The sequence below is a fragment of the Chelonoidis abingdonii genome, chromosome 8 (assembly GCF_003597395.2).
Source record: "Chelonoidis abingdonii isolate Lonesome George chromosome 8, CheloAbing_2.0, whole genome shotgun sequence".
Lineage (NCBI taxonomy): Eukaryota > Metazoa > Chordata > Testudines > Testudinidae > Chelonoidis > Chelonoidis abingdonii.
In genome coordinates, this window is record NC_133776.1 from 60457419 (window position 1) to 60468807 (window position 11389).

The 11389-nt window shown below is 54.4% G+C and overlaps 1 protein-coding gene across 1 annotated transcript; it reads left to right on the forward strand.

The window, feature by feature from the left end:
- The first annotated feature begins 7103 nt into the window (after positions 1–7103).
- BMP15 (bone morphogenetic protein 15) lies at positions 7104–10800 on the forward strand. The gene is made up of 2 exons (XM_032791606.2): positions 7104–7449; positions 9874–10800. The coding sequence occupies exons 1-2, from the start codon at positions 7104–7106 to the stop codon at positions 10728–10730; spliced, it is 1203 nt and encodes a 400-aa protein (XP_032647497.1). The 3' UTR covers positions 10731–10800.
- The last annotated feature ends 589 nt before the right edge of the window (positions 10801–11389 follow it).

The following is an 11389-nucleotide window of genomic DNA, read 5'->3' on the forward strand; positions in this document are numbered from 1 at the left end:
TTATATTACAGTGTGTTAGGATTGGTTACTTAAATTTCAGCAAAATGATTGGTTAAGGTAGAGGTAAGCAGAACTCAAATTTTACTATATAGTCTGCAGTCAATCAGGAAGTAAGGGGGAAAAGTGAACAGGGAATGGGGGTGGGAGAATTGAAAACATGTTTTGCTAAGGGGGAGGGGAATAGGAACAGGGTCACAGGCAAGGCTCTGTGGCATCAGAGCTGGGAAGGGGGACACTGAGGAAGGAAACTGGAATCATGCTTGCTGGAAGTTCACCCCAATAAACATCAAATTGTTTGCACTTTGAGACTTCGGGTATTGTTGCTCTGTTCATGCGAAAAGAACCAGAGAAGTAAAAAGGTAAAGGAATAAGTCTTCTAACAGTTTAGGGCACCCCCATGTTATCCACCCCATTTCTGCAACTGCTGAGTGTTTGAGGGTGATGCCTCTGGGGCTGGCACAGAACTACTGGCCACATGGCTATGCCCCTGGGATAGAGTAGCTGTGTGGGCACATGGGGCAGTAATGGGAAGGGGGTACCCAGGGGTTAAGTGCAGGCATTTAGGTGGCCATTCACTCCTAGATGTGGCCAGTGGGACTGAGGACTAGCATAGCCCCAGGGTTTGGCTACACTGGCACTTTACAGCGCTGCAACTTTCACACTCAGGGGTGTGAAAAAACACCCCCCTGAGCGCTGCAAGATACAGCGCTGTAAAGCCTCAGTGTAATTAGTGCGGCAGCACTGGAAGCACGGCTCCCAGCACTGCACACTACACCTGTAGAGGATGTGGTTTACATGCAGCGCTGGGAGAGCTCTCTCCCAGCGCTGGTGCTCTGACCACACTCACACTTCAACGTGCTGCTGCAGCAGCGCTCCGTGGCAGCGCTTTGAAATTTCAAGTGTAGCCATACGACATCTTGCCCAGGTTCATTTGAAATGAGGAGAACCGCTGCTGGTGGGAGCATGATTGATAGGTGATGGGCAGGACTCCACGCCAGGACACCTGGGTTCTCATCTACCCAGCAGTGTCACTGGCTCACTGGGCAAGCAGCTGCCCTCTCTGTGCCTCAGTTTCCCACTCTGGGGAATGGGCTGGTGATGCTGAGCTGGGCTGGGATCCATGGGACATGTTTGCAGGTGTGCAGGCATGAGGGACCTGATCCCAGACCCCCGATCCAAGCCTGGTTAGCCTGAAGCTCAGGGGTATGGGAAGCTGTAGGTCAGCCTGTCTCTGTTACTGTTCCTGCCAATTTCCTGGCTTATGGTGGCAGAGAGGGGTTGCGTGTGCCTTTGAGAGGCTACTGGGAGAGTCCAGCCAGTAACCCTGGGGAGAGCACCCGCAGGGCCTGCCCCAGCTCTGCCGTGATTTATGGCTCTCCTGACGTGTTTATGGCCATTTAAGCAACTCACAGCACTCCAGCATGGCCTTCCCACTTGCACAGCTCAGGCCTAGCAGCATCGTCTGAAACAAGAAGCATTGGAGCCCAGGGCAGCCAAGCAGCCCCCATCCTGTCAGCACCAGCAGGGAGACCTGGACCCAGCCCCAGCCCCAGCCCCAGCCCAGCACGTGGGGTCCTCCAGGGGCTGAGTCAGCTGGAGAAACACTGCAGAATGGACTCAATGGGCTAATTCACCCATTCCAAGGCCATGGGACCAGAGTCCCCTGTACAACACAGGCCAAGGAACTGCCCCCCTCCCCCTGCTCCCCCCAATTCCTAGGGCAGATCTCATAGGAAAACAGCCTGTCTGGATTTTAAAATGCCCAGTGATGGAGAATCTACCACACCCCTCAGAAAGTTGTTCCAGAGGCTAATTAATCTCACTTTAAAAATGTATCCCCCATTTCCAGTCTGAATTTCTCTGCTTCAACTTCTAGCCACTGGATCATGTTAGACCTTCCTCTGCTAGGCTGAAAAGCCCATGATTAAATATCTGTTCCTCACATAAATACAGACTGATCAAGTCACCCCTTCACCTTCTCTGTGTTAAGCTAAATTGATTGAGCAATTTGAGTCTCTCACTATGAAGCAGGTTTTCTAACCCCTTAATCATTCTTGCAGCTCTTCTCTCAACCTTCTTCTTGAATTGTGGGCCCTCGAACTGGACACAGGATTCCAGCAGTGGACAAACCAGTGCCAAATACAGGGTAAAATACCCTCTCTGCTCTTGTTGGAGATGCCCCTGTTGATGCATCCCAGGGTCACATTAGCCCTTTTGGCCACAGCATCACATTGGGAGCTCATGTTCAGCTGATTAGCCCCCAAACACCATGGCCCCCAAATCCCCAAGTCTCATGTGAGCACTAACACATCACACACACCCCTGCACAACTACACACACACCTTGCACCACCCCCAAACAAACCCCCTTCTATAACCTAGCATAATCAAACCCACCGTTACACAATACCAATGCACAATTACATGCCTCCGCACACCGAGAGACACCCACCTTGCACAGGTCTCTCCATGCCATGCAAAGGTGCACAAAGCATTGCTCATACCTGCAGACACACAGATGCGTGCAAAGCCCCCCATCCCAGACACACACAACCTTGGGCCAGGTCTATGCACTGGCCAGTCTCTCAGCCTCGCCACATCCACCCCATGGATTGACCCTCTTACTGCCAGCACATCCTGCTCCCAGTGGGGCCCACAGGAGCTTTGCCTCTGACCTCCCTGGCAGCAGCCCTGGGCTTGGTGCCCCACTCTGGCTATTTATGCCCCCTCATTCCAGGGGTCAAAGCCAGCCCAGCAGAGCAGGGGCAGCATTCACACTATCATGCAAGTGCCTCTAGTTGAGCCTTGATCCTCAGCCTTTGCCTGCCAGGCCCATGTATCTCTACAGAGCTCCCCTAGTGGCCAGCCACGTACACAGCCTGAGTTAGGGGTAGGGGGAGCTCCCATGGCACCAGGCGAGGAGGAGGGGATGCTGCCCTACCACTGCAGTTGCTATAGCCTCTGAGAAGGGCTCCCTAAGGACCCAAGTCCAGGCCACCTGACTGGTTCATGCCACACTCACTGCATGTGGTGCTCTGTCCCTTTCCTAGTGTGTGTCTGAGGGCACCAACACAGGCTGATGAGCCAACAGAGCGAGGTCTTTTCACTCACGCAGGGGATGCTCATGCTTTAAAATGCAGAGTTCCCTGGTTCAATCCACTCCCACAGAGTGATTCCTCGCCCCCCGGACCAGCTGTGGCTGCACTGCCAGCTCAGCATGGCAGACACAGTTGCCTCCCAGCAGGGCCAGTGAGTGCGGCTGGGAGGCAGGGTGTGGGGGAGTGGGTTTCTTGTGGGGCAGTGCTGGGCTGTGAGGGGGCAGGGAAGATGTGTGTGTTGGGGGGACACTAGGGAGTGGGGGTTCTGTGCAGGGTGCTGGGCAGTTGTCATGGGGCTATGGGCAGGGAGACGCTGAACGGAGGTGGTATTGTGCAGGGCGCTGGGCATTTGTGTGGTGGGGTCTGGGGGGCTCTGACCAGGAGGATATTGGGTGGGGGGGCTGTGTGATGTAGCATGGGCCTGCTCCCCAAGGGGAAGGGGCAGACTGACAGTACAGGGTCGGGCAGGCCACTGTGTGTCTGGCAACTGCCAGTATGTAAATATTGCCCTCGCACTGGGCTGGGTGTAGCTGGGCTGCCTCTGCCATGCCATGCCCCATTGCCCCTGTCTGATCCCTCATTCTGGGGACTGACCTCCCCATGCCATGCTCCACTGCTCCCATGGGGGCCCACAAATAAGTTTGGTGTCGGGCCCACAAAAGGTTAATCTGGCCTTGTCACCAGGGCATTTCTCTACACGACAGAACCACCACACCCTTCTTCAGCATTGAGTCTGGACCAAAGAGCCCCAGGGCTTGAAGAGTGGGGCCTGCTGCAGTCAGGACTGAGGGACACCAGCAGAGCTGGCGCGGGGAGAAGCCCAGGGCTGGGTTAGCAGGGGGCCTACAGGTCGGGACTGAGGGGCACTGGCAGAAGGGAACAGAGCCTGCAGGGACACGTGAGCCCACAGAGCTGTCAAGATCCCATGTGCCAGGTGCCACTGTCAAGAGAGGGCAGAGCTACTGGGCAATGCTACATGGGAGACCTCCTGACTCGAGAGAGATGCAAACTCTGCCCTCACCTTGGGGAGGAGGGAATTTGATATCTGTTCTTTCTTCCTTTCCTCTAATCCAGGGGTTCTCAGACTGTGAGTTGGCACCCCAAAGTGGGTCATGACCCTGTTGTAATGGGGTCATCACCAGAGCTGGCATTAGACTTGCTGGGGCCTGAGCCCAAGTCTGAGCCCTCGGTGGCAGGGCTCAGGTTATAGCTTTCCCCTCCTGCCCCTGCCCAGGGCTGAAGCCCTCAGGCTTCGACTTTGGTCTCCTCACCACCACCACCCCGGCCAGAGCAACAGGCCTGGGACAGGCTCAGGCTTCAGTCCTGCATCCTGGGGTCGTGTAGTAATTTTTGGTGTGGGAAAGGGGTTGTGGTGCAATAAAGTTTGAGAACCCCTGCTAATCCAATGGAAGTCTGCACCTGCAGGAAACATTGCAGCCAGAGCTAAAGCCACATGCCACCTAGTCACAAAGCTCTGAGCGGGCTGGAGCAGGCTCCCCACTCAGCACTCCCAAAACTAACTCTCGTGAGATGCATTTTCAGAGCAGTTTCCATCATCTTCTTCAGGGCTCATCGACTGGGGCAAAGAACTTACACTGCAACGTCATGGAATACTGATCCCAAAATCCCCCTCTGCCCTCTCCTCCCACCCCATCACTGAAAATGCTTACAGTGACCTCTGCTGGAGAATCCGGTCAACTGCAGTCACATGGAGACTGATGAAACACTCAAATGTCCTGGAGCGGAAGACATCCCCCACCTCCAAGCTTGGAGGTAGTGGCTGCTGCTGGAGCTGTGGTTGGGACAGGCCTTAACGCTTAGGTTGGCATGTGCCCTGACTGCAGGAAGCACTGACCCCAACCCTTAACCTGGCTCAGAGCATGTGAGACCCACTACTCTGCAGGCTGCCCAGAGTGTGACATGCTCAGGGGCTGGGAGCAGCATCCAGAATTCACAGGCTGCTGGGAAGGCAGCGCTGTCCCAGTCAGAACATGGTGACTTGCATGAGCATCTCCCACCTAGTGTCAGCAGGACTGCGATGCCCTCAGACCCTGGCTATAGATAGTGAGTGGAGGAGAACTGACAGCCCTAGATGAAGGCTATGGGGGCCTCAGATGCTTGCTTGAGAGGAGATGAACTGTGCTGGGAAAATCCTCCCTGAGTGGGTGAGGACCAGTCCCCAGCTCTTCATTCATGCTCTCCCATGGCCCGCCCCTTTCCCCTGGCATGAGAGGCCTGTGGCACTGCCCTCATTGCCTAGGGCTGAGGGAAGGAGGCTTGTGCTAAGGACCTCTCCAGGGAGCTCATGGCAGCACAGATAATAATCTGCATGTCACCTCCACCTGAGGGGCATGTCTACAGATCCTGTTGTACAGCAGGGGAAAATGAAGCACAGTGTTTGCCCAGGCTCATGCAGAGAGTGAGTGGAGGGCTGGGAATAGAACCCAGGAGTCCAGACTTCCAGTGTAGTGCTCTAACCACTGGTTCATGCTGTCCCTGCCAGTCTTCCTATGGAAGCCTTGATTCCCTACCCACTGTGAAGCTGGAGGGATAGGTAGAGGGGGTCTGTGTGGGGAGGAAAGCAAACAGTATGTTGTGCCTCAGAGAGGCAACTGCTGCTGAGATGGGGTCTGGTGACACAGCAGTGGCAGTGGACCTTTGAGAGCAAACCCTGCCACCACCCCCTTCTTTATGTGTTTGGCATCAGCCCTGGCACCAGCATGGAAAATCCAGCACCAGACTCACAGGCACTTGAGATCCTTGTGGGGAAGCTGTATCCATGCACACGGCATCAGTGGGTGGGGGGAGAGGAATGGCAGCTTTGCTGCTTTCTGGGGCAGGGAACCAGGACTCAGGTGAACTTTTCTCAGCTCTGCCACTGACCCACTGAGTAGCTTTGGATAAGTCACTTCCCCTCTAGAAGGCCAATAACATACACCACTCTCACAGCACTCCCCCTCCAAGGATCTCCAAGCATGTTACAGGCATTGGCCCATCAACCCTCCTACCCCTTGTGAGGTGCTCATAATCCTCAAACCCATGTTCCAGATGGGGAAACTGAGGCACAGAGCAGGGAGGTGAGTGACTCACTGACAGTGGCCAAGGAATCCTGTAGCAGGTGGGGAACAGCATTGAGATCTCCTTACCCAAGCTTTAGCCTCTAATGATCCTCCCCCAGGTGCTGAAGAGCTGGGAGACCCTGTGGGGCAGCCCCATAAAGAGGAGTCAATTATAGTTAACTAGGCTGTCTCGTGAGCTGTCGCTGGCCCCCATATGCCTTTGGGACAACCTGCAGATGGCTGCCCCCATTGTACCAACTCCCCTGGCAGCTCCTATAGTGGCAGAGCAATGGGGAGCTCTGGCTAGTCAGAGTCGGCGGACCCTATTCTTCTTTGTCTGGCACCTAGTATTGTAATCTAGATCTGTCTATCCCTCACCTGCCCCAGCAGAGCTGAGCATGGGGAGCAGATGAAGAACAGCTCCTGGCCCTTTAAATCCTGATTAACACAGGGCCTTTAAAATGGATGTGAGGACTGAGCCCTTCTTAACCCAGTGGACTGGGTCAGAGAGGAGGGGCTGGAGCTAGTCTGGGTCCTAAGGATTTTAACCTTCCCCCTGCTGAGTGCTGGTCCTGCTGACCTTGCTAGGCCAGTGGGGGTTTTAAACTGCATTCAGAGGAACCCCTTAGTGCCAGGTCCCTGGGGGGCTGGTTTTAATCCTGAAGGGTTTACCCTCAAGGGAAGGCAATAGGGCAGGGAGCAGAAATTGTCTGATTAGACCTCAAAATTTCCCCACCCCCAAGGACGCTGCCTAAAGGCCCAGCCTGGGAACAGCTGAGTGAAAGCAGGAGAGCCCTGGGACCCTGCCCTTGCTAGGGAGAAAGAGCTTGCCTTTGTGGGGGGAGGGGGAGAAGAATGCTTCCCCCTACTCTGTGGCTCCCATAGCACCAGCCCTCTAGAGCTCCCTGCCCACCACCTAGCCACAGCCTGCTGCCCACCCCTTAGCCATGATTGCAGTGGGCCCTCTGTGCTCCCTTGGGAGCTTGTTCCTCTTGGCTGCACTGCTTCCTCTAGAGCTGAGTATGGGGGAGGAAGGGAAGGAGCCAGCTGCCCTGAGTGCCCTGGCTAGGGTGCCCTCCTTGCCCCTCATCCAGGTGCTGCTGGAGCAGGTCCCCAGTGTCTGGCCCTGCTGCCACCAGAAGCAGCTGATCAGCAGGCAACCACTGCGTTACATGCTCAACCTGTACCAGAATGTGGCAGACTGGGCTGGGCGACCCCGCCAGAACCGTAAGCTGGGTGCCAATGCTGTGCGCCTGGTCAGGCCCTTTGCCAAGACAAGGCAGTCTGGGGCAGGTGAGTCACTAGGCATAGGGGTGTGGGCAGGTGGGTCTCCTGGGGTTGTGAAGCCACCCGGTGGGGGGATAGCTGGAGCTGGGGAGGTCTGTTCTGTTCTGTTCTCAGGGGGCTGGTGTTTGAATAGGGGGCACTGGGCTGTGTAGTGCCCAGGGTTTGAAGGAGATGGCAGTGGGAAGGGCAGCTGTAGGGAGCTGGGAACTCTGCTACTGTAATCCCTGACTGTGCCTGTAAAGGCACCTGTCAAGAGGATTCTGCTTCTGTGCCAGAGCTCCCTACCCCTGGTCCCTCCCACTCCATGCTGCCTTTAACTCCCTCCTGCTCGTGCCCATTGGCACTAGAACAGGAGAGCTGATCTTCTGGCAGCAGATGGGGCCCAAGCAGCAGGTGGCCTTGCAGAGTCTTGTTGTTCCAGGCCTTGATGTGCAGAACTGGCTCCCGTGTGGGTTCTAGTGAGCCTCCCCCTGGCTGGGGGCAGGCTGGATACAGGGGAGTTCCCCGCTCCAGGGATGCTCTGCTCTACAGTGGCCTGTAAACTGGCACAAACAGCCATGTTAATTACTGCAGGGTGTTGGCCCTCTCCAGCCCAAAGCACCTGCCTGCAGTCCCTGGTGCCTGGAGCTGGTCAAGCTTGTGTGGAATGGGAACTGTACCATACTTTTGGCCAAGGAGGTGGACTCTGGACTTTGCATTGTCCCGTCTCTGTTGCCAGCCTCCCTCCCTCCTGCACACAACTGCTGTTTGTTTCCACCCCTCCTGCTGTCTGGTTGCACATGCTCAGGGACCCTGGTTACCTTGGGACTCTGGTTCTCACGGGCTTCTGTGGGGGAGGGTGGAGCGTAACGCTTCACACTAAGACTGTCCAGTCTGCACGTCAAATGGAGCCTCAGGAAGGGGGTGTGTTCTAATGTCTGCTGGGGAGAGGCCCAGAGCAGAGACTTGTTTCTTTCTTTCAGCTATTTATAGGGACAAACCCAGAGTCTGGGCTAGGAAGGACAGTGCTTCCTGTTAGCTCTCTAATTGGGAGCCATAAAGAGATATTGGGGGTGGGCTGGGTGCTGCCCTCTTCCTTGAGGACTGGAGCCCAACCTATTGACAGCTCTGTATCCCTTCTGGTCTGTGGCTGGAGAATGAGCGGGTCTGGCTGCTGTCTCAATCTCTCAAGCAGAGCACCTGCTGTTCCCATTGCCAAGGAGGCTATGGAGAGCCAGGAGAGCTCAGCTGTTTCCCAGGCCTCTAGTAAAGGAGATGTGATCAGTCAGGCCATCCTGGGTCATGCTTTGCAGTGAGCAGGCTCCTCTCCCCACCAGTGAGGTGCTCCTGGAACAGCCCTGTGTCCATGCGGGGCAACGAGGCCCAGGAATGTAATTTTCTCAGTCACACAACCAGACCATGGCGTGTTAAAGAATGAAACCAAGGTGGTCTGACTCCTGTCCTAACCACGGGCCTTACTGCCTCAGGTGGATAATGGTACATGTCTCCTGCCATGGCTGGTGTTCACATGCAAGGGGGGTTCAGGCTCAGCCAGAGGCCATGTGAGATGGTGCCTCAGCACTGGCTCAAGGGAAACTCCTTCCCTCTTGGTGAGGGCTGAGGTTCTTCCGAGCTCTGCCACAACCTTGTCTTGTGCCGGCTGGCATGCCCCTTCCCTCCCCATCTGTGTCTGCTCCTCCAGACAATGCTGCAAGATGCTCTGATGCACTAATCTGGTTCTAGCAGCTTCCTGGTTGGGGCTTTGTACCTTCTGGACTTCTCTAATGCCTTCCATGTGACCTTGATGCTTCCCAAATCAAGGGGTGGGAGGGGGGAATCTTTCATGCACTCTCTCTGATGTGTAAAGAGCCTGAAGAATTTAGAAGGAATAAAGTCTCTTTCAGAAGATCAGGAATATGGCTCTGTCTCACTAATGACCTCTCTGGGGCACCTGTGGGAGCAGCCTGGAGACTTGATACAGAACATTCTTCCAACAGTTTCTTGGACACTTGAGTTAAATAGGCATTAACCAAAACAGCTTCCCCTCTCAATCAAGTTGCAATTCCTTGATTTCTGTAATCTTGTAAACATCTCCACTTGTCCAGCCTTCTAGGAAAAACCAGGTAGAAATTACCTCAATTTCTGACTTGAGGAAGAAAACTATTTAAAAACAAACTTGTGTGGCCCTCTTTCTAAGAAGCAAACTGGGCAGAAAGTCCCTATCTATCCAGGTCATTCTTAATGCCTCTTTGAGGCCAGGGGAGATGCATAGGAGTGTTCAAGCTACCTCCTAGATGGGTGTGGGTGGTTCCAGGAGGGGAGGGTGAAAGGGGGAACAAGCTGTTCCAGGATCATGGGCACAAACTTACCAAAATTGCTTGTATGTAAGTTTGAGGCTGTTCTGTCTTGCTTTTGGGAAAACTAACTCTCATCTCCTCCTTCCCCCCACAGGTTCCTGGTACATGCAGACTCTTGACTACCACCTGAACATCCAGCCAGGAATGGAACATCTGGTGAGAGCCACTGTGGTTTATTCGAAGACTCTGCTGCTGGCTCATGCCCAGCTCTTTTGTGTGGTTCAGTTGGATGGGGAGGCTGGGGTTCCAAAGTTCTCACCCCCTCGAAGAGGCAAGAGGAATGCCCTTGTCTCCTCTAGGATGGACAGCTGGGAGGAGAGGGACATCACCTCCCACTCTTTGCCCTGGGCCTGGGACTCCAAGAAGAGCCAGCTGCTCCGCCTTAGTCATGTGTGTATCCGGCTGGGACCAGCTGATGTCTCAGAGCCTGAAGTTGGCTGGGAGAAGACTGCTTCCTTGAATGAACCTTTCCTGTTGCTCTACCTCAATGACACTCGGAAAGGCTTCCAGGCCAAGATGGGGAAAGCTGGCTTGAAGGAGACTCCTGATGGGCCAGTGCTGAGTCGCAAAGCTCGCCAGGCAGGCAACCTCATTCTGGATCTCCCCAGCTACTCGCAGAAGACCAGTGCTGAGAAGGATGAGTGTGCTCTCCGCTCCTTCCGGGTCAGCTTCAACCAGCTGGGCTGGGACCACTGGATCATAGCCCCCCACCGGTACAACCCCAAGTACTGCAAGGGCACATGCCCCCGCATCCTGCGCTATGGCTACAACTCCCCCAACCATGCCATTGTGCAGAACTTCATCAACCAGCTGGTAGACCAGAGCGTCCCCCGACCCTCCTGTGTGCCCTACAAGTATAGCCCCATCAGCGTGCTGATGATTGAGCCTAGTGGCAGCATCCTCTACAAAGAGTATGAAGACATGATAGCAGAGTCCTGTACCTGTAGATAAAGCCCTCCGAATTTGAACCATTCATTATGTCTAACAACCATCAATGCTTGCATGAAGACATGGTGATCCTTCACCCGGCCTCCCCACATCAACTCAGTCTTTGGTGAACCAGATGCCCAGCTGTCTGAATTAGTTTGCTCAATGTGCCTCTAAATTTTTTTTTTTTTGCATTTTTGACAGCCCCCTCCACACACACACACGGATCTGGGTTTTTAAGAAAGGTTGTCCAACTTTTTTTTTTTTTTTTTTTTGCTTGGTCCTCTGTCTCCACTCTCCATTGCACAATGGACACTGGGCTCTGCTGGGACATTTTACAAATGGATTTTTATGCAAATATTGTGTAATAGCAGTTTTTAAAGAGAAGAGTTTGCTGGGCCTTGTACTAAAGGACTGCCACTCTATATCTTCTCCTTGGGGCACTCCTCATCCTGCTAGGGAGCTTTATGGGGACTGGATGGAAGCATGACCAGTCAAATGGCTCAACCTTTGGCAGGGAGGTGAGATGGCATGACAATTGCATGTTCTCCAGATGCCAGTCCGTCTGGGTTTTGTCTGATGCTCTTTGAGCTTCCACTTGTGAAGTAGAACTGGGTCCATCTTGTATGAAGAGACTGCTCTATTTGAGAACAGCTACGTGGCCAGATGGGAACTGGGCATGG

Coding starts and splice junctions, on each gene's coding strand:
- BMP15 (XM_032791606.2), top strand. CDS start 7,104: ATGATTGCAGTGGGCCCTCTGTGCTCCCTTGGGAGCTTGTTCCTCTTG. Junction 7,450..9,873: donor GACAAGGCAGTCTGGGGCAG/GTGAGTCACTAG, acceptor TTCCCCCCACAG/GTTCCTGGTACATGCAGACT.